Consider the following 27285-nt stretch of genomic DNA (forward strand, 5'->3'; position numbering starts at 1 on the left):
AGGGAGGGGGGGGAAAGCCGCCAGCTTGATTACTGGCTGCCCTGCCACTGATTGGTGGAGAGACCCAGGTTGGGGGAGGAGGGAGAAGGGGGCAGCTGCCTTCTTGTCTGCTGCCCCACCAGCCAGTGCCTTCCTCTCCTGGCAGCAAGGACCACTGGCTCCCATTGGGTAGCCAGCATTTTATTTTATTAAGTTTTTTTGTTGTTGATGATTTTCCAGATTTTGTGAACAATCCCAGATTTCGCGGTTTCCATGAAATCTACAGAACTGCAAATTATGTAGGTCCCTACATAATTTACTCACCTCACTGACATGCAGATAACTACTATTTGTTACAATATAAGCAGTAGGTAACAACATGTTGGCACTGGCATTGTTATTCAGTAAAGCAAACTATGTACTTATCTGATATATGCATAAGTATCATATTATGTCCCTCTTGGTCAACCTCCTCCATCTTAACTTGGAACTGGGTACACCCTGTGGGAATGGACTAAGTCATTCTTACAAGGTCCCCTTAGCAGATTTTTGACAGCCTTGGTCATATTCAAAAGGGGCCTAGGCCAAGCTAGGCTAAGCAAAATGCCCCAAAGCCTACTTTTGAGGGACCACAATCAACCTCTGGAGATATGACAGCCAGCTTGGTCAGCAAAGTAAAAGGAAGCAATCGACATATCCAGCTATACCAGTAATGAGATCCAATTAGACAGAGCACAAGGCCTGAAAGGAGACATTATAAAGGAAGACTTTACCTTAAATAATCCATATATTATATGATAACAACTTTATCTTAATATGTTAGAAGCAGTGATTGATGTAACCAGATGTATTAGAGGCTGGTTTGCTATAACAGATATATTTGTGTTAAGATTCTTAATGCAAGATGTAAAAACAAAGCAGCCTTGTCAGTATCATAATTGGAAAAACTGAAAGTCAGTTTAATTGAAAGCTGTAATCTTTATAAAAGCCCAGACACAGCAGATGGGATCCACACATTGAGCAACAATTCCAGACAGTGGCTCATAGATTTGGAAGGTGATATCTGACAGCATACAAAAGAAGGCTTGTCAGTGAAAGCAGTAAACTAAGGTGAAGAGAAAACAGGATGGTAGCAAGTAGCATTCCAGGGTGGTGAAGGAAAGAGATAAGAAACCCTCCTTTCTGGTTTCCTCAAGGATATAAATACCAAGTAGTTGACACCTTCCATATCCAAAAGGGGTCTGGTTCAGTCCAGTCTCAAAAGTTTCAGTGAAACAAATATAAATAAAACCAATCAGAGACCATTTATTAGAATACTAAAATAAACCATCTATATATAGGGCATAGGCTGTAGGAAAGTTCGTAGAACTCAAGTAATTCAAGAAGAGCTGCTGCCAATTTGCATGCCATTCTCCTTCCCAACCCCTTCCCCACTTTGTTGAGTCTCCCCAGCCAATATAAGCAAGAATCTATGTTGTACTGTCATAAGTAGCTAAATAAACTTTAGGATAACTTGTTTATTTTTGTGTTTTTGGATATAAGCAATAAAAGGTCAGGCTGCAGACCTATCTCTTGCCTATTTTATCAGTAGCAAACTTGTAAGTTTACATGTAATTCAGGTAAGAGGCCACATAATGAGTTAAGCAGAGCCAACCCTGCAGGGCAGAGGCATTTGATGTGGATGTAAAAGAGGGGGCAATGGGAGACCCAGAGACATCTTTCTCACCCTCCCTTACAAGGGGAGATACCATAGTAGGATGTCAGGATGACATAGACGATTTCTTTCCCCTAGCAGGAGCAGCAACAATATGCAGGACCAGTTGCAGGGGAAAGGTGGTGTAGTGGAGTGGGAAGGAGCAACCCCATAGCTAACTCCCTTTCCTCCCTACCCTCCAGGGTCTAATAGCAGCAAGAGTGGCCAGAGGATGGGATAGTTACACATTTTCTATCCCCCATCTCAGAAACTGGCAGAGGAATAAGAGGGTATCCTGGCCTCTTATCCTTGATACTCCCTACTGAGTAGTAGGAAGCTCTCTGGCACTAGAAACACTTATCTGTAGCCATTACTTCCTGAACAGGTACGCAGCTGTTCAAGAACACAGTCTGAGACACATTCTTCTCTCAGGGAAAGGCAGGACAAAGAGACTTTGAAGGGCGTCCTTCTTTCTATGTTAGGAGTTATTTATCACCAAGCACACCAGTTCCTGATGGAAGCTGAGACAGACCAGGCAGAATGCTCAAGGGCTAACAGAAGGCATCTCTGGCAAAACAAAAAGCTGATCCCAAGTCTCCTATGTACCAAACATTCCCATTAGGTTTTCTCCCCCTAGTTCTTTGTGTTAGGGTTAAGGGCTTGCACCTGTCTGGGAACAGCCTGATTAGGCCCAGCTGTGCCTGGTCAGCTCCTGGGCTGCAGGAAGCCAGTCTGCAGGATATAAATGCAGAACTGTCAAAAGGACCGTGGCTGTCTAGTGTTTTACAACTTGCAGCTCCTCTCTGGTTTCTGATTGTTAATCTTAGCTCTTGACCCCAGTCTTGGTTCCTGTACTGCTTAGACCTCAGATCCTGTTACAGTCTTTATGTTTACCTGGGCCCTCTGCTTGTGGTCTGGTCCATGACACCTACCCTAGGCCACTGGTTCTGGACCCTTTTTTGTACCCGGACCCATTTGTAACTATTGGCCAGCCCTGACCCAGTAAATAGTTTAAGTGAACTCTGCTAGCCTGAAAGAGAAAACCCATAGTTTCCCATGTTTTTCTCTTTTAAAGGAGAAACCATTACAAAAAGTGGTGATCTATTTTTAAAGCTTGTTCATGACCCTTTGATATGTTCTTGTGACCCACTTTTGGGTCATGACCCACAGGTTGACAGAGGCTGCCCTAGGCTCTGGACTCTGGCTCTGACCTCAGACCCTGATTCCTGCCTCTTGATTTTTCTGGGGGGTTCCTGATTGTTTTTGACCCTGGCTAGTCTTGAGACTAATGGCCCTGGGTTCCAGTTCCTAGTTCTCAGCACCTTGGAACTGAGAAATGTTATAAAATGTTTAGGCTTCCTTTAGGGTAGAGTTAGGGTAGGCGGTGTGGAAAAGATTACCAAGTGCAGCACGGAGGCTTTTGAGGCAAGTCTCACTGGGTTTTAGCCTCTAGCATGGAGGTAGGAAAGGGAGATGGGGAAAGTGATCTAGTCTCCAATGGGGACTGATGCAAAGTGAGAGGGATCAATATCTGTAATACAAGCAGGTTGCTGCCCTTTTGCCCGTGCAGTTTAAAGAGACAATGAGTACAAAGTCTTAGATACAGTTGCCTCTATAGATCTGCACAGTAGCATGGCCTGCACCGTAGGAGGGACAACCTGGGATTTAGAGCTGAACAATAAATAACACAGACAAAATGAGAGAGCCACCTAGAAACCAAACCAGGGCAAGCAGAATTAATTATTAGTCATGATAAAGTCTGAAGCTAACTGAATAGGTAAACCCCTGAAACCTCCATCCCATTGGGATTTATAGTTCATTGCTTGAACCTGTTCATGAGCCAACAACAGCTCCTGGGGTTGGAGAATACCTGGGACCATTAGATGAGATTTTGATTCACAAAAGATATTAAGGTACTTAACAGTTTTATGAAGCCAGCAGGGAAAATTCATCAGACAGTTGTACAGAAGGTAGAACCGTAACAAATAAAGCTAATTGTATTTTATATTCATGTCCCTTGACACTGAAAAAGAACAGTTGGTTTCATAAGTCATATTACATAGTTTATAGAAAATAGTTAAATGGGTGGAAAAATGTGTATAGTCTAGGTTTTATGCTTTCCAGTTAAAAGTCTGAGTATTGGCTCATGCTGACCTAATAGCATGTGGGATCATGTAGGAAAGAGCACTTTCTCTCTTGAACTGTGACTTGAAATCAAACCTCATATCTTTCAGATTTCAATCTAGTACAATCTATAGAAGAATGTGGTCAGGCAGAGGGTCTTGCCACAGAGATCAGCTGTATGAAGGGTAGTGTACCACCCCAGCTGCTAATACAGATTCGTATGTGAGAAACCTTGGTCCTTCAGACAGAAAGGACACAGAGAACAAAATAAATCCAGAAGTTCTTAGAAAAATTTAACTTCAACCTAGTTCCAAACTCCCCTCTCTTCAGTGTCAGGGCAAACAATTTTCCCAACTATTTTACAGTACAACACTACTCCCATGTATGGAGTGTAGAACTTCTAGCGAACTTGATTGTGGCAAACATGAATCAGAATATATACTCAGTTTCCTGACCATGGTTTCCATTAACAAGCCTCCTTAGTCTTAGGTCGCACTTGATATTTCCATAAGGAAAAGATACATGCATGTGCTTTAAAAGAAAAAATAAAAAGTAGTAGTAATTCAGTTTCCTCCAGTCATTTGAAAAGATATTTTAATTTCACGCAAATGACTAGCTAGTCTTATGCATTTTTAAAGTCAGAGTGTAATCAACCAATATTTGGTCCCATGAACTAGTGAGGTGGTGAGTTCAACAAATTAAATTTTACCTTTTTTTCCCCTTGCAAAATGATAAAAAAGGACATTTTTAAATGTTATTTCTGGGGGTGTTCTGATTCAGGAACTGCTTGTTCAAATTACTTGACATTAAGCTAAATACATTTCTACACTGGCCTCCAGTCTACCTTCAGTTTTGTATTCCTTTGTTCCTGGGCTTTATACTGTGTATGCATTGAATCAGACTTCTAAATGCAAGAGGGTATAGAAAGAAAAATGGTATTGCCGGGGGGACTTAAGTCTGAAGGCTATATGATGGACTTCTTTTGCTGCTAGCTATAAAGCTGCCTTTGAGTTTCTGCAAATCATCTATAATACTTTTCTAACAAAAAATATTGAATCAAACATACCATGCATTGACTGTGGCATGATTTAATATTAGACCTCATTTTGATAGAGAGATAAATTAATCACTGAGCTAAACATTAATGACTACCTAGCAGCCATTTACTTTGACCTCATTACATTTGTTTTGTACAAACAGAATAGAACATGTGTATGTGGACCATTAAAGGGGCCAATTTCCCAAAATTAAAATGCTTAAGAACAAAGTTAAATGCAAAGCAGAAAATTTAAACAGAGACGTGAGAAGAAGAACCGATTGTTCAAATAAATGTAAAGAACATTTTAGTAGATGTCCCAAAAGCCACAATTTCTCAGTGATGAAAAAAAAGTCTTTGATTATAAATCATTCTAGGTATGGGAAGTTAGGCAAACTACAATAGAAAGCAAATCATCACATTGCATATGAGAAAAAGGGTGGTTAGATGGCAATAAGTATAAAACAGAAGTTAAGGAATGTAGACAAATGATAAGAGATGCTAAAAGTAGCAATGAAATCACTCTTTTGACCAATAGGATTAAGGCCCATAAAAGGGAATTTTTTCAGTACAGGAAGAAACTGAATCCTAGCTATGATGTAAGTCCATAGATTTCAGTGCAGAAACAAAACTGAATCCAAGCAATAAAGCAAGTCCATTAATGGATGGGATTGGTACAGTATGGCTTATACTAAATGGATTAGAAGCCAGTTCACTAACAGATCTAAATACAGAATTGTTAACAGAGAATTACCTACTAATGGGGTCTTGCAGGAGTTGCTCTTGCCCCAGTACTATTTGATAGTTTTTCAAAGATCACTAAGAAAACAAAAAAATCCTTGCTGATCAAGTTTGTAGAGGTAAGACGATGAGGATGGGACATGCTTGTGGTTCATAAGTACTTAATCATGGGGACTTTTTTTTTTTTTTACAGCTCTTTAATCTAGTAAACTAAACTATATCAAGATTAATACCTGGACAAGAACAATTTAAACTGATTGAACTGTGGTGAACTGGCAGTGGCTGCCCTCTCCAAGCCCAAATAACCAATACTGAAATTCTGGCCCCCTCAGAGTCAATTGCCATCGTCTCCCCCATCTCACCTTCAGGGAGAGCTCTGCAGCCTGGTCATTCAAAACAGAAAGCAAGTGTTGGCTTTCTCAAGAGCTTACCGAGTGGAACCAGGGCCTTCTAGGAGTGACGTTTACATCAGAAAAAAGGCTTCTCTGAACAGAGGGAGAGCTGTTTCTATGTTCCCAGAAACAACTCTTGGAAGCATCCATGTTTTTGTTCAACCTTTTGTTAAGAAAACCAGGCATGTTTTATTGAAACAGGTCCAGATAGCAGCCTGATACTGCCCAAAAAGCCACATGGCAACACTTAGAGCTTGTTGCTAAGGCCTAGATTAGGGAGTCACTACAAGTATGTGGTTGTGCTGCTGCAGGAGCAGCTCAAATCTCAGAAGATCACAGGCTAGCAAGTTGGGTGGATCAGAATCTGATGAAGTTCAACGGCAAGAAATGTAAAGTGCCCCACCTCGGGACGACCAACCCCCAACACACTTACAGACTTGGTGGCACCAAACTGACTAGCACAATGAATGAAAGGGACCTAGGGGTAATAACAGACCACAGTATGAATATGAGCCAGCAGTGAAATGCTTTAGCCAGTAAGGCAAATTATACTCTGGCATTCATCGATCTATGCATCTCCAGCAAACCAAGGAGGTGATTCTTCCGCTCTACTCAGCACTGGTGAGACTGCAGCTGGAGTACTGTGTCCAGTTCTGGGCACCATACTTTAACAAGGATGTGGACAAGCTTGAGAGAGTCCAAAGAAGAGCCACCCATATGATCAGAGTTGTACACGGCAAGCTATACGAGGAAAGGCTGAGGGATCTGTGACTCTTCAGCCTGAGGAAAAGAAGGCTGAGAGGGGACCTGGTAGCAGCTTACCACTACACTAGGGGAGTACATCAAGGGCTCGGTGAGGAACTGTTTTATACCCGAGGGGAAAACTGGGAGTAATGACCACAAACTCCTGGAAGATCGATTCAAGCTCAACATTAGGGAAAATTTCTTCACAGTCAGGGTGTCCAGAACGTGGAATAAGCTCCCTTCAGAAGTGGTGTAATCGCCTACCCTGGAAATCTTCAAGAGGAGACTAGACAGTCACCTTGCTGGGGTCACCTGACCCCCAGTTATCTTTCCTGCTTGGTGAAGGGGGCTGGACCTGATGATCTTCCGAGGTCCCTTCTAGCCTTACAATCTATGAATCTATGAGTTTGGTGCCTGGTTTTACCTGGTTCTCTCTTGCTCCAGGAAGTGAAGTGCCATCTTTTATATGACATGGATTACATCCCCATCAGCACCATGATGGCTGTGTTGTCCAGTGCAGGGGGGATGTGGTGTCTAGGCTCTGCCCACTTCCCCCTCAACATGCAGGGTAGTGACCTAACAGAGACTGCCCTCCCTTCTGTGGTGTCTGGCAATAGAGGTAGTCAATGCTGTGGAGTGGAGCACACTTTATAATCACTTACTCCTTGATGTAGGCCTGGGGTACCCAGCCTGGGGTTATCAGGGTCTGGATATATTGCCTATGGCTAGCTAGTTTGCATGCTGTCTCACCCTGCACCAGAGGATCACCTCAGTGCTGGCTGTGAGTTTTATGTGACCAGGATTTTTACATCTGTATTTCTGGACAATTTGGACACTGCTTATTTTGATTTTGAGACTAGTGGTGGATAGTTGCATATTCCTCTCTCTTCTGACAAGTGCCCATTTGTCTTCTCTGCCCCAGCTTTACTGTGCCTAAAGGGGTCAAAGGATCTTCAGCATCAGCCTCCAGCAACAGGCCCAACCCTCATGGAGTCAGTTTATTCAGCACTGAAAGAGAAAGTGGTGATGAAAGCACTGTTTGCCATCCCCTGGGCTTATTCCCTCCAAAGCAAGCAGTGACCCTTCAGGTACAGAGGCATAGGTGGAGTACATAGTCTGTGGTGCCCAGCTAAATCTGTTTTCAAAAACAAAATTAAAATGGAAAGCACTGAGTGACCTTAACTATAAGCATTGCTGCAAATCTGCCTATAATTAGCCAGTGTGGAGCACTCAAGTACCGCTTAGTGTTTATAGCACACTGTACACTGCTCAGAGAAACAGGAGAACTCACAAGCCCATAGCACTGAGTGAGGGCAGAGATTCTAAGGCTGGATCCATCTAAGATGCTATTATCCAATGGCTAATTCAGCAGCTCAATCCTGTGTACATTAGAGTCTTTACAAAACAGGATTAAGGAAATACCATCTTAAGCTGATTGAAAAATTGAACACATTCTGGTTACCATATTTTTACAACATTTAACGTTTTGACCCAAAAATTGCATTGAAAATACAGAATTTTGAACATTTCAACCAGTTCTATTTACAAGCTGGAAAAACTGCAATTGTGAGTGCTGAAGTTATCCATGTTCTGTCTCAGACTCAGGCTGAATTTCCTTTTTTTAGATTTTGGGCAAAAGCAGTTCCTGCATTTTGAAAAATAGCTTTGAGGGTGGAAATGAGAGGCTGGACAAGGTCACTTCTGGCAAAAGATGGAACTAGAACCCTGGGTCCATAACAAAGTGAGGTTAGGCATCAAACTGGGGCGCTTTGCTGTGGTGCCATAGAATTGTACTACCCTTGCAGACCCACCTTCACAAACTACTTTGAAGCCAGCAGATAAGTTAGCAACATGTAAATGCAAAGCATCATGAATAAACAAATAACAGCTGGCCATCCTAAATCACAAACAATCACTCAAATATTTTGATCACACCCTCTATTTAAGGAGGAATGGAACTCAGGAGTCCTGGCTCCTAACGTTCTCCAGCTATTCAGCAGATAGCTGTATAACAACCTTGTGTACTATTGCCTGCTGGTATGCAGAGCAAGAGCCAACCGCTGCCACTGTTCGGTAGAGTTCCTCTTATGGCCTGGTGACAAAGATCTGGCCCCCAAAAAGTTAATTCAAACCCTGCTGATAGCTCTGTGTGGGAGGTTGCTCTAATTGGATATAATGGAAGAAGTTTCTGTTAATCCATGTGCAATAAGCACAATCATGTTTAAGACTGCAAAGTCAGGCATTCAGACACTTGGAAATATCAGATTTAAGATTGCCCACACAACCTAACCCTGTGTTGCAATTTCGCTTGGAATTCTTAGAAGTACGGAAACAAGTTAGGTGCCCAACTCCTTGAAAACCTCACCCTTAATTGTTAATTACATAATCATGCACTACTTTTTCCACACAAGCAGAGAGAAAGATAGTCTTGGGAATAAAACACTAGGCTCAGCCTAGTGAGAGGTTGTTAGCTGTGTCAGTCTGAAGTCAGACAGAAGATAGGGTGGGGTGGCACCTTACAGACTACTAAGTTCAGAGAGGCATGATATTTCATAGGCAATAAAAGCTTATGAAAGCTCATGCCTCTCTGAACTCATTAGTCTGTAAGGTGCCACTCTGCCCTACCTTCTTGCTAGACTTGTTCTCAAGAGTCCAGTATTTTATCTCTGCTTTTGTCACAACCTTCTTGGGTAACATCAGGCAAGTCACTTTGACCACAATCCTTGGGGCAGATACCTGGTGGGTTGTTTCTCATTGCAATACACTTGAGACACAGAAAGCCCAATTTTCAGAGGAGGCAAACACTCACAACTACGACTGCGGCTAATGAAAACTATGGAAGACATTGATATGGATAGACTAATGCAGAAACACAAATGTGAGAAGCTGCTTCAAAAGTAGACCAACAAGTTGGTGCCCACCATTGAAGAAAAACATCAAGGATGAAAACTGGGAGAAGTTCAAGACTGAAATAAATAAATACTTATATTTTCCATATCAGTGTTAGGACTGAAACATGCATTGTTATTCAGTCATGGATTTCTGAAGAAGTCATGAACCTAACCTATACAAGAAAGGAATGCAAAGATGAGATAAGTGAGTGCCACAATTTGCATAAATAGATGCAACAAGGTTAAAAACAATGACTAGAACAAAGATGTGCTGAAAAAGATACGTATGAAATAAAGACCTAAACATAGAGCAAAAAGAAAGGCAGCGTATGCTACAAATACAACAATTAAAGAGATGGACAGGTAGATGAAGGAGCCTTCTGGTGAACCTCCTAAATCTGAGATAATGTGGGAATGAACACTAGAAATTTTAAAGCAAAGAAAAGCACCTGGAGAGAATAGAATGACAATTGAAATGCTAGTCCCTTGATGAAACCTCAAGATGCACCTGCTTAAACCTTTTAATCAGGTATATAAACAAGGAGAGCTTGCACAAGAAACCAGTCTATATTTCTGTGCTGAAATGCACTAAAAAGAATAGCAAAAACCATGTACAACACCAAATTGGAAATGTGGTAAGCCAAACTCCTGAAGTGTTGCTGAAGATCAATATACCAGCATACCTAGAGAAGAATCAGTAGAAATAATTTTGGTTTCCAGGAGAGGGCACAGGATTAAAAATCTACTCTGCAGATATCATGTGAATATTACATAAATATACACTAGAAGTGAGGAGAAAAGTTTATCTATTTTGTTTATTTTTAAAAGACTTGATTAGAATCAATATGAAAAATTGATGCCCATGAAGAATGTAATGTTGACTCACCAGACCTCTTGCTAATAAAACCACACTGTTGGAGGCAGGAAACAGTAATTATAGTAAACCATGAATAATCTGAACGTTGCAAAATCAAGAAAGGTGTATGCTGAGGTTGCATTCCATCTACTCAGCTATTCAATATATATGGAGAAGATAAACTAAAAGTAAGTTTAAAAGATTCTAAGTAGGGCCTCTAAGTTAATGGAGTTCATGTTAACAACAGAAGATACACCGATTACCTCATTTTAATAGCTTCAGTTACAGCAGAACCATAGAATGTGCTTGCTGGTATTGTTCAAAGCACTAAGCGTCATGGGATGATAATAAATATTAAGAAAATAAAGAGTAAGCAACCATATTGAAGTACTTTGGCCAAGTGCTAGACTAAGTAGACGGGTCTCTGTACTCAGGGAGTTTGATAACACTGCACAGAAGTTGTGAAAAAAAGAGTGCTAGTTCTTAAAAAATTCATTTTTCAACTTCCAAAAGCTTCTGTGTTATAGATAAATTTATACACCTGCCTGAGGTTACTGAAGAATTATATTTGGCCAGCCCTCCTGTATGGCTGTGAAAGATGAACCCTTAAAAAAAGACACCGAGAAACAAATTAGAATGTGGGGGTTGCGGAAGAATGTTGAAAGTCAGCTGAATATCCAAGACTGCAAATATAGAGGTGTTGAGAAGGATGAACTTAGAAATAGCACAGTCACTTGGGATACTAGGGAAAGGACAAAACCCATCTGGCAATCATCAAACAATTCAGTTTCAGCTCTTGAAACATTAGGCAAGTTAGAAAAAAAATCTAGGAAGGAGGGAAAAAAGACCCAGTATGTTGGAGTTAGTGTCAGTTGTGTTATCCAAAAGAGAACGGGCATTTTAGAGTTGTGCCATTACTGTAAAAGTGCTGATCAGCATCCTCCAAACTAGAGGTGATACTTGAAGAAGTGAAAGCATCAGATACCCAGCACCTGTGGAAAATCAGACTCTAGATCCCAGACCTTCCAACAATATTTAGGTGCCCTTCGGGATACGGACCTAAGTGTCTCAGTTTGTGCACCCAACTACCAAAGCACCCAGTTTCAAGAACGGTTCAGACATGTTCAGGGCTGAACACAGGCATGGGTGAATCGGGTGACTGCCTGGGGCCAGGACAGAAAGAGAGCCTAAAAATGGTAATTTATTTCTGTTGTCCCATTATTATTATAATTATTTCTGGTGAAGTGGGGCCCGATACTAAAAGTTCACCTGGGGCTGCCAGGAGTCTAGGTATGGTGCTGCATGTCACGGTTAAGCTCTGTGCTTCAACCATAACAGTTCTCTGCATGAGGTACACAGCCTGTGTCAGGGCGAGTTCAGTGTTGCCAGATCTCAGCTGCTCTAGCCATAAAACAGACATGCATCCCCTGCCCACCACTGTAGAGTTTCTTATCCATTCTACATTGTCCAGTACTACATAGTATGTGCTGCTTTCAGCTGAAAGCACCATACTAATACCTTGAACCTGCTAGGATGGATTTACCAAGCTGGGATGCATCACAGGTATACCTCACTTGCATTCAACAAGAAACGTTCACATACTGTTTCCCATCCCTTCATGAGATGCACACAGGCACTCTGGACACATAATTTACACTGGGGGGAGGGTTAGGGTGGGGGGTGCAACCTATTTAGTAGGTGTGCCACAAATTATCCCTGCATCCTCCGCAAGTGCCATTCCAATCCCTTTCCTCTGCTTGATCTGCTGCTCTGCTTTCTCCTCCCTTCCCTGTGCTCCCTTCCTGATCTGCTGCTCTGCTTTCTCTCCATGCTTTATCTCCTGTTGTTTTGCCTGTTCCCTCCCTGATCTGCCACATGCCACACACAGAGGCTGCTTGTGCCATTTGTAGCACATGTGCCACAGGTTGGCTACCCTGCCTTACACGGTTTCCTGCTCCCTACTCCTCAACGGCTGCAGCCTGGAGCTGTCATGGCAGAAAAGCCAGGAGTGGGTGCTGCCAGGAAGACAGCAATACAACCGAGGCTCTAATAAAAATTTTCCAGACAGCTTCAGACTCTTTCGATCTGGTCCTATTTACATTGTGCATACTACATGTTGGGGCACAGCTCTGAGGGATGAGTCAGTGCTCTGTGAATTCTTCAAGAGGGCAGACATACTTAAGTACCTGAGTGCTTTGATTTAAGACACCCTGGGATGCAACACAGATTGCTAGCATAGTTGATTTTTCTAAATAGCTCTCTCTTCACAACCTTGTGTAGCTGGCCAATGGGCACTGCCACCTGGACATACCTTATTCTGGTGTTATACGTGCCTCTCCTTTGTGACAAGTAGTACTGCTCTCTGCCTGTGTAGTGATGGGACCTGGACACCTTAAACCGACCCTCTTATTCCTGCTTGTTTCTTCAGCACTGGATTTGCAAGGGCAGCTGGTGTCAGTTCCTCACATTATGTCCTGACATTCCTGGGGAAGCAATGACCTACTTTCTGCAAGAGCCACATGACATTCACTAGGGATTGGGATTTGAGCTGGGGGAATGAAATTCAAAAAAATTATTTGAAGTGTTATTTCAGAATATTTTCTTAATACATTACTTGCTGACTATATTGTTTTCTCATTCCTCCAGTTACATAGACCTGATGATATGATAGGCTTTCAAATATATTCCCTAAACATGCTATTTGATGGATTTTGTGAGGCTTTTCCTTGGAGGCAGTCCCTCCATAGCCCTAATGGTAATCGGTGTCTGTTTGTACAAGTATCCAATCATGCAGCTAGCTCTAGTGTTACAACCCAATAAATATAATATTAAACATGGATGTGCCTGCATCGCATTTAACAGAGTTGGTCTGACAGTGGCCAGTATAGTAGGGCCACTGTCTTCTTCCTGTTACTGGAAGAAGGCTGGGGACAAGCAGGACCTATGAGGGCCCTTGAAAAGTAGAGTCTTTGTGGCTTGAAGGGATAGGAATTCAGACAAAAAATAATACAGGAAGAGGAGACAGGGTTTCAGCAGTCACCAACAGCCCTGCTACAGGTGCACTGAAACCAAGCAGGGTTGAACGGACCACTGGGAGAACCCTAGGCCCATGCTATGTGATAGGATGGACTGGCTGAAAGGGGAGGCACTTATCGGTATAAGAAATTCACCCCCAGGTCAATAGATTAGCCCTAGGTGGGAAAGGATAAGGACCTCTCAGACAGTCCACTGTAGAGCCTGGAGTTTTTATTGCAAGGACAATAAAAGCGTATTAATGAACATGTAGATGCATCCAATGAGTAGTTGAAAATCATTGGGAGAAAAAATAAATTAAGCTTTTGTATCTGTAAAATAATAAGTCACTGAAACCTAGGCTAATGGGGGGAAAAGTTTGCCTTATGTCTCTATGGAACTTCAATTACACTGAAACCCTTATTTTGAAGGCTTAATTTGATTTTAAAAGGGTAATGCAGAGACCCTGTACATATTCTCCACACTGGGGTGACTTTAATCCATAACAGCTGCATTATGGCAGGTACAAGTCAACAAATAAAGAGAGTATATGCCATTAAAGGCGGTGGGAATACAGTACTAGAGAAATGTGGTTCACTATATAAAGCTGAATTTAAGTTTTAAATACCAAGGTTGACCACTTATTTTACACAAGAACCTGAAGCCAATCCTAAAACAGATGTGCTATCACACCTCTAATATAATTAAAAGCTGGAGAAATAATTCCATGCGATGCGTTTCATGGAAAGTCATTCTTGTCCAAACAACCTAACAGCATTCCTACATGATATGACAACTTTAGTTGATAATAGCAACGGTGTTGATGTAATAAACACAGACATTTATGGAACACTTGACTTTGTACTGGACAACATTCAGATTAAGAAAAATTAGTACCACAATATAGACATATTAGGTGGGTTAAAAACTTGGTTCAACACATTTTTTTAAAGGAGAATCATCAGCTAGTAGGAGAGTTTTTTGTGAGGGTCTTATAACATGCATTTTAATTCACTTTAATGCAAGGTCTTACAAGGAACAAAAAACTTAAGTCACACATCGAGGATGGAGAAACACACCCTGGAAGACAGGAAGTCTAAAAAGGACTTGGGGGTCATAATTCATGACCAAGTGCACATAAGTTCATTAGTGCTGTGGCAATAAAAAGGACACCATGGTAGGGGTGTGCGAAGCAAGACATGCTCAATTCAGATTCGGATTCAGCCTGAACCAGGAACAATGATTCAATTCATTGATTCGGTTCACTCTCCCCGATTCGATTTGGCCAAATCCGAATCTGAAGATTCGATGCTGATTTGGAGAATCAGTGTTACGACCATAGATACAGCTTTTTCTACATACCTTGAGGTACCAGGTGCAGCTCATGAATGCTGCAATGCTGGGGTGGATGGAGCATCCCACTGGAGCAGGGGGGGGCGGGGGGGTGGGCGTGCTCAGTGACAAACCCGGAAGTGGACCAGAAAGACTTCTGGTCCACTGCCGGGTCTGCCGAGGAGCATGCTGGGCCCCCCCCCAGCTCAGTGATCAGCTGCGGTGGGACCCCAGGTGCCCCCCCAGCCAGCTCAGTTTAACAAGCTACTGCCCTCAGCTTGTACCATGCTTGCAGATTTCAGTAAGAGTGTGAACGCTATTGACCAGAAAGACCCATCTATTTACCATGCGTTCAAAAATTCAGTGCCATGCAACCTAGGGTGGGAGTTCCATTGCTGGGCAATGTTATGTCTCGCTTCCCACAATATTTAATTTAATTCTATTTATTTAGATTTAAAAACAAAAGACATTTTTCCAGGGCTCAAGGTTCTCTAACATCACTTGTAATACAATGAAATCCCAGTAATGCTACCATAATCGTGTCAGCAAGATCCCAGCCAGTGAGACACTTTAAGGTACCTCCTTCCCACCCATTAGGAAGGTCACCAAATTCAGGCTGGAACAAGTTTCAGGGTGTCAGAAGTCCCTCAGGGTCCTGCCTGCTGCTGGCCCCCTCTCTTTCATGTGGTGGGGTATAGTTTGGATGTGCCTATTGACTGCAGCAGTGGCAGTAGAGTCAGGAAGAGTGGTGGTCATTAAGAAAAATTATATCCAGGCCACTTAGAGCTTTGTAGGCCATAATCAATATTTTAAACACCACTAAGAAACCGATGGACAGCCAGTGCTGGTGTTATGTGCTCTCCATAAGAAGTCCTGCTCAGTAACTGAGCTCCTGTCTTCTGTACCAGCTCTGTTCTCTGAAGGATTCCACAGTACAGGCCTGGTAGGCAATGTTCCCTCTAAGGTGTAGCGATCCGTGAGCATGCTGCTTCGGTCCCACCTCCCCCTTTCACTAAACCTGGATCCAGACTACGCTAAGCCTAATAGACTAGAATCCTCATGTAATGGATCCTCATGCAATGGATTTTGCAATAATTCTCCAAGCACAAGACTGGGAGCTGGGGAGCGGAGCAGTTCCCCAGAGCCAGTAATGGGGACCCCCCATTCATGATGCAGAAATCTTATGTCATGGTTAGACAAAGTGCTTTGGGTAAATGTGATATAATTTACCCAAAGCACCTTGTCTGCCTATGACCTTAGACCAACACAGCTGTAACCAGCACCCTCAAACTACACCATGGTTAGGAACAATTCCTTGCTCCTGCTCCTTTTCCTCTGATGCAGACCCAGGTTCTTCACCATCCTGCTCTGCCCCACGCACCTGAGATCTGGGGAAGCCAAGCTCCACACGTGTCCCTGCTCCGGAAACAAGGAGGCACATGGGCTGGGAAGCAGAGCAGTTCCCTGGAGCCGGCGGAGCCCGTGCCAGCCCCAACCCCCTCACCTCCAGGAGTGAGGAGGCACATGGCCTCAGGGCTGGGGAGTGAAGCAGTTTCCCAGCAGCAGCCCCCAGCCCCTGCCTCCAGGAGTGAGGAGGTACATGGCCTCGGGGCTGGGGAGCGGAGCAGTTCCCTGGCGCCGGCAGAGCCCGTGCCAGCCCCAACCCCCTCACCTCCAGGAGTGAGGAGGCACATGGCCTCAGGGCTGGGGGGCAAAACAGTTTCCAGGTGGCAGCCCCCAGCCCCCGCCCCCAGGAGTGAGGAGAGATCACGCCAGCCCCCTGCCGCCCCTGCCTCGCCTTGCCACGCTGCAGCCCAGCTCCTCTCCAGGCAGGTGCACAGTGTTAATAAGTTAGTGCACGGCATGGTATTAAATTGTGCACAGCCGCACACATGCGCACCTTGGGGGGAAACTTGCTGGTAGGGCACCCTGCAGTAATGCAACATGGAGGTACCAAAGGCCTAGATGAGAGTGGCAAGGTCCAAGCCCAAAGTCACAGCTGCTTTGCCAGATGCAGACAGTAAAAACTGACTGGGCTGTGGTCATAAAATGGTTATCCAACAGCAGCCAAGGGCCTAAAGTCATCCTAAAATATAAAGACAGGTAACAAACAGAGGAACTGATGTTATTTCCATCATCTCTGTTATCTGGACTGATCTTCAGCCAGCTCACTTTCACCAGTGGCTTCATCTTAACAAGAAATCAGCTCAGGTGCTGGACAGTATTATCTGAATCAGAGAAGGCAAAAACACATTGCTGGGCATCATTATTAACCTATGGGAAAAAACTGCAGCCTGTGCCTGCTCCCTAACCTTTTTCCTGGCCACAGATACATAAGCAGTCTCTGTCAAGGTCTCTTCCAGTTGCCAACAGGTATCCACTGAGATCTTTTCAAGAGAAAAGGACCAAACCACTACAGAGCAGCTACAGGCTCTATTAGAAAGGCACAGACAATCTCTGACTAATGATATGGAAAATAGGCAACAGATGTAATACCAAGATAGACACCTGCTCTCCAGTCAACATGACAGAAGCAATCCTTGTGCCAACTCCAGATCTATATCCAAATTGACATAAGTCAAGGAGATCGAAAGCATCTGATCACATGAAACAGTTACTAGGTAGTACAGTTACCTAGTCTTGCCAGTCTCTACTAAAGTGGCAAATACAAATGTAAAATGGGTAATGAGTGTCTAGTACTACAATAAATGGGATAAGGGGATTATAGTGAACAGTAAGCTAAATCAGAGTCAACAATGTAGTATTACTGGGGGGGAGCTAATAGAATGCTGGATTGTGTTATACATGAAACAATGGAAGTAATTCTTCTACTCAATCCAACATTGGGGATACCTTGCCTGGAGTATGGTGTCCAGTTTTGGGCAGCACTCTTCAAGAAAGACACAGACAAATTTGAAAGACTCCAGAGGAGAGCAATAAAAATTATTAGAGATCTAAAAAACACAATGTACAAGGAAAAGTTGACAGAAGCAGGACTACTTAGTCTAGAGCAGAGAAGACTGAGGGGGGATTGGATAAGACTTCAATAATAAAAAGGATGGTTATAAAGAGGATGGTGATGGACTATTTTCTGTGTCCACAGCAAGATTTAGGTTAGATATTAGGGAGAACTGTCTAGCTATGAGGGTGGTTGAGGACTGGAACAGATTACCTAGAGAGAATCCCTGTTAGAATCTCTGCTACTGGAACTTTTCAAGTGCAGGTTTGACAAGCATTTGTTACAGTTCATTAAGATAGGGATACTCCTGCTTTGGGTATGCATGTGGGGCAGGGGTGGGGGAGGCATGACTAAATGATGTCCAAAGAGCTCTTCAAGCCCCTTATAATTTTTTTTATTTTATGATTTTAAACAGAGAAATAGGTTGGGATTATCTCAACATAATATCACCCCATTTAAACTCCTCCTAATAATGCAGCTCAATACCTATTTTGAAGGCTGTCTTAACTAAATCTTAGATCCAGAGCTTCTTTATGAGCTAAATTCCAAGTTATTTCTTCAACAACTAGCACTTTTACTAAATTGAAAAAGAAAACTAATGAGAGAAATACACCTAGTCAAAAATGTCAAAGTCTTTCTTAGGATTTTGGATCACAGCTCAGCTCATTCTTGGAGGGACAAAAAACTCAGGCTAATAACGTTGACTTTCCCTGATGTGGTGGTTCAGAAATCTTTTACTGGATAGAACTGCAAGGGATAACAACTGAGCTACTAGCTTCTTGGCTGCTGGGAGGGTCTGGTCAAAACTGGAGCCTTTTTATCGTCTACTAAAGAATATTTAAAATTTGGAGTTCTACTTGTTTCCTCCCACAAAAGCCAACTCAAACCCAGCAGGCAAATGAAATGCCCAGTGACATTCAGAAGAAGGGATGATTTCTGCTGATGAGGAAGAATTAATTGGTGTTAGATTGCAAAGGAAATGCTCAGTGAATTGTGAGGGTGGAGAAGCGCTGCGTGAAAGGAACTGAGTTAAAGTCCTTAAGGAATCTATTTCTATAAATACAAATCTATAAACTAGGACAATCAGGGGGATGAAGAGCTCACCATATGAGAAGAGAGTAAAGGATTGGTTTGTTTAGCCTAGCAAGATGACAGCTGAGGGGAGATGTGATTGTTGTCTATAAATACATCAGGGGAGCAAGCACCAGGGAGGAGAAAAAAGTATTTAAACTAAGAGAGAAAGCTGGCTCAAGAAGTGGACATGCCTAAATATAGGCTGGAAATTGGAAGGTTTTGAATCATCAGAGGACAGAGGTTCTTGGAACTGCCTTCCAGTAGGTGTAGTGAGAACAAAAATTCTAACTAGGTCTGAGACAGGGCTTGGCCCGTTCATATAGCGGGGGGTGTAACATGGGTGCTTGTAATAGCAGGAGACTGGTCTCATTTAACCAAAAAGCCCCTTCCAGTCCTATTCTCCTGGAAGGGGGGGTGTGTATGTGTGTGTGCATGCACACATGCATGTATGCATGTGTGTGTGTGTTTCTTCTTTCATCTGCCATATCAAAAGTTTGGTTGTCTTTCCTCTTTCTCCCTGGCCAACACCTTGATGTTTTATTTCATCTTTCCATTATGGCAGGTGTCACTAGGTGGCACTGTTACTCATAATCCTTCAACTTCTTTTTCTTCATGTGTGAGCAAGTTGTGAGTCTTGGGAAGACATACCGTGATGTTAGCTTTCAGTCAGGTAAGATCTTGCATAGTGGCAACTTAGAGCGAGAGAGAGCTGTGTGAGCAGGAGTCTCTGATTCGCATAAGCTCTGGAGGCAGGTTGGTCCTTGTCAACCCAGCATTGATGTGGGGCTAAGGTATTGGGAAGTTGGGATTGCTCTGCATACCAGGAGCCTCTTGCAATAATAAAGTGAGTTAGAACAGACCAAGACTCCACACCACTGATTTAAAACCAGCTGCAAAGCCCATCTGCAAGTCCCTAGACCAGTGGTTCCCAATCTGTGGTACGAGTACCACCAGTGGGATGCAGACAACCTGTCAGTGGTACACATTAACAGATTTATTATAATGACTTTATATGACAAAAATTTGCTGGTGGTACTTAAGGTTGTATCGTTTCAAATGGGTGGTGCGCAATCTGTCAGAGTTTGGGAACCACTGCCTTAGTCATGTTACCACTTGTGAGAGAGGCAACACTGGTGCCAGAACTGGGTACAGGTGACAGCAGGGGCAAAATAGTTTGATACAGTTGATGTCTGACCATCTTCCCATGGATATTTGGTCCTAGTGAAGGAAGAGGCATATTTGTGTGCTAGGAAAAGGAGTGCAGGCTGCATAAAAGTGCTCCCTTTGCATGCAGAGAGGGTGACAGCCACTGGGTAATACTATGCCAAACATGAATGGCACGTGCCCCCAGTGGCTGGGGTGGCACTGTGGTGGTGGGAGTGCAGCGGCGGTAATCGGGGAGTTCCCGCCAGCAGTGTCAGCGGCAGGGTGGTGAGCAGCGACTGCCCACAGGTGTCACCAGCAGTGTTGGCAGTGCCTTTTTGCAGAGGGTACACTGCCATGCTCAGGAGGTGCATGCACACTTGCGTGCACTCCCTACACATCACCCCTGGTGCCAAGGCAAAAAGATGGTAAAGCCATGGGACAGAACCTGTGCAGTCTTCTCTCGACCAGACATTAGAAAGGTGAATAGCACATAGAGGTTCCAAGGAAACTACATGGAATTCTTTTCTCCCTGTGCTTCACAGCAGTTGTGGCCAGAGGCATATCACATAGGACCAGCAACAGCATCTAGTGACAATGCTGGCATTAGTCAATGGGCAACATGGTATGGACCCATTCCTGGAAGAATACCAAGCACAGGGGGGTCCCCTTCAGTCCTGCTCCCACTGCTTCTCTTATATTTGGTTTCCTGGGTATCTGTTTTGGTTTCTATAACTCAGGTCTTTATCCTGAGCTTTTTTATTACTGAACTCGGGACCATTACTACCTTCTTTCTTTCTTTCTCTCTCTCCCTTTCCTTTTTCCATTTCCCACCTGTCCCCATCTCCGCTCATGTCCTTCTCTTTTGTCTCTATGACATGTTGCTGGATGAGTGCATTCCTACCAGTGTGATTTCTACTTCATTGGTGACTTGCTTGGCACACCAGACTCAGTTTTGGCTTTTGTCTGTGTTCATTGGCCTCTGAGAGAGAGATGGGGATTGAAGCATATTGATTCTAATACTAATCAGAGCCATTCAGACCAAGACTAATCCTTCATTTCCCTAGCTTGTTCTTTGATAAACATAATGTTGCACCACAGGAAAGTGTCAAAGCCAGCTCTTTTCATCCAGGTATTCATGGTTTCCCAGTGCAATGCTCATTTCCATCGGAAGACTTACCAGAAGCACAGGCACCAAAGAGTTAAATGAGCTGATCTTGGCACTTTCCTGGAGCCAGCTCCCCCACCACAGGATGTGAGTAAGTACCATGGCAGTCACTGGAGTTACTTGTATCTGGTGGTGAAGGAAGGTAATCCTGAGCAGGCAGGAATGGAGGGCTCAGAGCATAGTCAGTCTGAAAAAGCATGTGATCTCCTCCCTCACTTGAAAATGGCAAGTATTGACCCTCTGCTGATTGAAAAGGTGGAACAAGAATCCCTTAGGCTCTCCTGTGTCTGCAAAGAGCAGAAGGCTAATACGTGCTTCTCTACTACTAATATCCAGTGGTATGCCTGACATCTCCTATTGATCTGTAGTGGAAGGATGTAATGCTTACTGCTCTGTTAGAGGGAACTCCTCAGGTAATCACCAACTTCAGCAAGTCTCTGAGGTACAACAGCTCCCTTCTGTAGGTGTATACATGGCATGGAGAGCCAAGTGTGCCTCACTCTGCTGTTCTTTAACTTAGCACCTACTGCCAGGTGCTTCTCTCTGCACAGCTGCTGCAGAAGATGTTTTTGATGTACATTAGGTCCACATGGGAAGGATATTATGTTTGGCTGGCTGCTTCAGCTTATTTTTCATAACTTGTGGCAGTAGCATGAGAGCCTTGGCTAGAACTTGCTCACAGTTCTCAGTCTCATACAAAAGTACCTTATAATTAAGTTCCCTTTTCTGTTCCTAAAGGAACAGGTCCCATTAATCAACCCACAAACCATAAATCCAAATATTTACACCACTTTCAACTCCATTTCTAAAAGCAATGTTTGAAATAGAAAGTATGTTCACTGTTGATATCCCCATCAGCTATTATGAAGAACCTGAAATAGTTACCATATGCTGAATACAAAATACTTTGTTAAAAGAAATTAAGTTGCAAAGTCAAACACTAAACATTAGGGGAAAAACAGTTTTAAGTCCGCCTGTCATCTTACTCCTGCCCTCCCCTTCTGCTTGCATCATGCTTAAATACAATTGCTTTCTTGCGTAGCTTGACCTTCAGACTCCACAACAGATTTCTTCCATTGCCATTAATGGGGTGACTGGCAGTAGAAACAGTTTGTTATTCTCCACACAGACAAACATCTCCAAAATTTGCCATTAGGTTACACAATTCTTGTCAGCAGCAGCAAAATGAGGGGTATCAGGAATTCAAGGTTCAATTCTTGGCTCAAGGAACAGAGGAGATGCTCTAAATGTTGCCAACAGAGCTATCAAACCCACGGACTTGGCACATTAACTCTGAAGGGAAACATGGACAAGGGGCATTTTGCTAGGACTATCTCACCCTACTCTTCCTTAATTTTGCATACTGCCAAGGGGGAGGAAGTTGCATGCTTTTTCAGACGGACTCTGCTCTGGGCCCTCCATTCCTGCCTGCTCAGGATTACCTTCTTTCACCACAAGATACAAGTAACTCCCAGTGACTTCCATGAGCCCAGGTTCTACTCCCATCTGTCACCCGTCCCTTGTTCCACCCTTGAAAATGGCAAGCAATTAAACAGTTAATGTTGACAATGATGCATCAGTCAGATGAACAAAGGATGGATAAGTTCTACCTGTTTTGCCTCCTGCTCCGTCAAGCAGACTTCACTACATTTAGAAGGCCATCCGGGTAGCCAGGGATGGTAGAGAAATGCTACATTAAAATGAAAGCTCAGATTCTGGGGTCTGGTATGCAAACCACATAAATACACAGTGTGGGCCAGGTCCCGCCAATACTTTCAGAGGCAAGGCAATTAAGCAGGCATCAAATGATCTGTGGCTATTTTCTGACTCTACCACAGACTCCCTTTGTGAACTTGGGTAAATCATTTAATCCACCCTATGCCTCAGCTTTACAAACTCAGGATAGTTTTACCCTCCTTCCCCTGGGTGCTGTGAAGATAAAGTCCACTGTGAATGTGCAGTGCTCCGGTATCCTGCTGATGAAGACCAAAGTAAGCACAGATATTAACAGATACTCCAGTAGAAAAACTGCTTCCTTGGAGTAATTGGGGAAGGAAAGAATAGGGTGGTAAGGCACAGGCACACTGGTTGATGGGACTTAGCAGGGGAGGAGATAAGGCTGCAGTCAGGGAGAACTTTTGTTTTCCTACCCCCTTTGCTGTACACTAGTCAGTCCTACTGGCGTGGCAAGCACAAATTCAGGGCTGAACAATGGCTATGATCCTGCACTCAAACATGGATACTGTGCTCATAGCAATACACAGTAACTGTTACAAAAGCCACTTTAAAGGCATACTTGGGAAGCTTTTAAGGCCATACCAGAGTCTATTTTTGTGAAGTATGAGTGTTTTTACTGCTTCAAATGCCAAGTGCGAGCCACTGCCAGGATGCTTTATTCCTGCACAACATTTATGTCTGGAAAACTTTGTTTGTTCCCCTTGTTGTGAAATTTTGTTCTTAAATCCTCAGAAAGCCTGTCTTCCACCTCATATTTCTCAGCACTGTTTTACAGTTGCTAGTTGTGTTAGGATAAACTTTGGGCCTCCCCATAAACATCCAGGATTTGATTCTTTACTAGAGCTGCTCCCTTGAAATAAGAGTCACCCCAGCCCAAATCTGGAGCCGCATGAATTTGTGCCCAGTTCTGTCTCTTCCCTTGCAAAGAACCGGTTAGAGCTTGCTCCTCATATAGTCAATACTCAGAGCTAACTGCTCACACGCTGACATGGCTCAGCATGAAGAATGGCAGAATCTGGCCCTTATGAGAGGGGTTTTTGAAATCTTGTTCCTTGTGCCAAAGATGGTAGCCACAATCCCCTTGTTTCTCTCTCCTGAAGGGGGCATATTGCTAAGGCTATCTTACCCTCCTCTTCCTGGCTGCTTAAATCTGCATACTGAGAAATACAATGAAAATTAACATGATTTGATTTTTGCTTTTGCAACAGTCTCTGGTTCTTGCAAATATTCTGGATAAAGTAAGTCTCACATTTTTTAAAAAAAACCTGCATAGAAAAACAACATGGAGGACTTCTTAGACTGAACCAAGAGGGGCTGGCAATGTACCAACTCATTCTCAGAAGTCTCTACTTCAAAGTCTTGCTCACCAAAGACTGGCTGGCTGGCTGAAACGATGCACCGTTTTCCATGAAGCTATTCAAAGGAAGTGAACTTCCTTTGCTCCTAGGATGGCCCACATCCCTTCTGAGACCCAAGATCCCCATGATAGGGCAGCAACCCCATTAATTCTTTTCTCTTTCATCCCTAGCAGCTAGAAAGCCTTCCCTTCACCTGAGAAGTTGCTAAGCAGGGCTAAGATGGGCTTCTTTTCCATCTCCAAGACAGACCACTCATTCCATCCTGCCCCAATCCAGCATGAGGTCCACATGTCCCAAGGTCCAATAGATCCTTTTTTCCCCAAACTAAGGCTTTCTCACCTCTCCCTTCTTCTGCCTCCTCATCCTCCAGTGGGACAGGCAGGCTTCACCTGGTGTTTCAAGAGTCCACAGGTTCAGGTTCAGGCAAGCCAATAAGGGATGTAAGCTCTGCAGTACAGAAGTCCAGACCCTAGAAGGGAAAAGGAGAGAGCTGGGAGTCCATGTGTGTATTGGTGTCATGCACCTTCCCAGGATAGCGTAACTCCAACACATTCTCATGGTCTCGGCTCCCGCTGAATCTCACACACAGAGGTGGCCCCTGAGGTAAACAGTACCCAACTCAATCACGGCCTTAAATTTGAAGTCAGCACCTTAGACCAGACTTAGGGTTGAGGAGGCCATGAATGCAGGTGGCACAACTTTGGTCTATCGTGTTCCCTAAGAGGAATACCGCCTGCAGGCAGGCAGGCCAGGAGAACATATTGCAGCCTGTACTCAGGAGGAAACAAGCTGGCTCAACCTGAAGGGAAACAATAACACTGTGCCTGAATGGCCAAAGTAAGAGCTTGAGGAACCCAAGCACCTTGAATGCACCCTCTGCAACAGCAGCATTGCTGGGTGGGGCAATAGGGGCAGCAGCCCTAGGTGCCATTTGTGGCAGGGAAGAGAGGGAAGGGGTGTGGAAAAACTGTAACTGCCACCACAGCCATATAATTGCACTAGCTACATCATGGCAGCCAGAAATCACTGATGCCCTCATGTATCCTGCTGCCCCTGGGCTGCCTTGTTATACTTCTGCAGCATCCCTGCCCCAGAGGATGTGCAACCTGCTGAATCTGGGCCGCCTTTCTCCTCACAGACCAGACTGGCATGGACTGCAATAGCTTCTTTTGGCAGCAGCTCCTTGCCAGGCCTCATTGTCACCGTCCCCTGGGCTCACCACCTTGGCATCTGTCCAGCCTGGCCAAAGTGCAGCTGCTGTGGCTCTTCCCTCTGCTCCCCAAAAATCTCAGCTGGGCTCCTGCCCTTCACCACATCCCACTCCCACTCAGCAGACTCTCCCTTACCTAACTCCTGCTTTTACTCTCTCCACTATGCTTTCCCTCAGCTCTGGCTCACATGGTTGCCTCACCTGCTCCCTGCCTGTATGCCTCCCCTAATGCTGGAACAGCCTGCCTGCATTCAACAGTTCGATCCCTTCCTCCAGAGCCCCCCTGAACTTAGCATCTTCAAGCAATCCGCCTTCTCGTCAGCAATAATTATCACGCCCTCCCGCTTTTGAGCTGCTCGCCCATGACTGATTCGCTGGCCACCTTTACATGATTAGGCATTCGGAGAGGCAATGTGTGTAATCTTTGTTTTGTGTGGAGCTGATGACACCAAGGCATGACATACATATTATAAAAAAGTACGGTAATTAGTGCTGTGTATTACAGAAAGGGCGCTTCGCCGAGAGAGCTGAGTTATATTTAGATATGAGTGAATAATCTGCAGAGAATGATTTATTCAACGGAGTTTGCTTCTTTTCTGCTCATGAATTTCTCAGAAGCAGCTTATGACTTTTTTGACTATATCTTTTATTGAAATTATTCACCAAATAATTGTCCTACACAGTTCTTAGCCTAGCAGGGTATTTGAAATCATCTTAGCAAGATTCCACTGCATTGGTTCATTTTCCCTGGATGCACACCCCCCCAGATCTCCACTTTCAGATTTCCACCCCCAGATTTCCATTTCCAGATCTCCACCTCACTGGACTGCTGGGTCACCAGGGCTAGGGACAGACACTAGACATAAACCAGTTTAAGTGATCAGAAACTAGTTTAAACCTGTAACAGAACAGATGCTCAGTGCACATAAACTGGTTTGAAAGTGGCTGAAACTGGTTTGAGATAAACCTGGTTGAAAATAGTATCAGGCTTAACTGATTTGGGTCAAACCGGTTTATATAATGTCTGTCCCAGACCCTTGCTGGTTTAAGATAAACCAGATTCCCCCAGCATCCCGGGATGCTCTCTGGGCTGGATGGGGCTTTCTGCTCCACAGCAGGGCTGGTCCCTCCCCTCTGCTCCCTGGCTGCAGCTTCGGCAGAGACTTGCAGGTGCAGCAACATCTGCCTGGTTTCCTCCTACTTTCCCCCTCTCCTCCCCACTTCCTGCTAAGCTAGGATCCCCATCCCCTCTGCGTTACAGACACCTCAGCATTAGCTAGCAGACCACATGCTGGGTACGGGTCTGTGCCGTGGCAAACAGCAGTGTTGGCTTATGGCTTTTGGGAGCTAATCAAAGCTCAGCTGGTAATGTCCCTCCATTCCTTCTTTGTTTAAGAAGATTTTGAACTAATGAGAGAGACTTTGTTTTCTGATGGGGAGATAAGTGTGGATAACAGAGCTGATAAATGCTCTGTTATCAAGGGGGGGCAGTGAGGAGAACCCCTCCCTAATCCTGCTGGGTCTGGCCACACCCCTATCAGCTCAGCATTGTGGAAGGAAGGGAGGGCTGCTCTAGTGCCCCCAGCTTCTAGCCTGAGCCACTGCAGGCATGTGCCTGTATTTCTGGGATGTCAGTGCAGTTACAAAGTGATTCAGCCTAGCCAGGTTAGACTAATCTGCAAAGATTGAATCAATTCAGGCTTTCTGAATGTCTGTCCCTAGCCCAGCAGCCTTGCTAGCTTGTCTTCCATGCTCAGAGCAGTACTGCAGTGGTGGATCAAGAGCTGTGGTGGATCACTACTGGCAAGCCAAACCACTGCTATCCTTCCCATGGTA

The 27285-nt window shown here is 44.1% G+C and overlaps 1 protein-coding gene across 1 annotated transcript in view; it reads right to left on the reverse strand.

The window, feature by feature from the left end:
- Positions 1-27285, reverse strand: part of LOC112550020 — a 57395-nt gene that overhangs the window by 24195 nt on the left and 5915 nt on the right. Inside the window, exons 2-3 of the mRNA XM_025202201.1 lie at positions 24581-24708; positions 23057-23191 (exon numbers count right to left, since the gene is read on the reverse strand). Coding sequence (XP_025057986.1) covers positions 23057-23191; positions 24581-24708 — 263 coding nt within the window. The remainder of the gene's footprint in view (positions 1-23056; positions 23192-24580; positions 24709-27285) is intronic.

The sequence above is a fragment of the Alligator sinensis genome, unplaced genomic scaffold (genome assembly GCF_000455745.1).
Source record: "Alligator sinensis unplaced genomic scaffold, ASM45574v1 scaffold566_1, whole genome shotgun sequence".
Taxonomy (NCBI): Eukaryota; Metazoa; Chordata; order Crocodylia; family Alligatoridae; genus Alligator; species Alligator sinensis.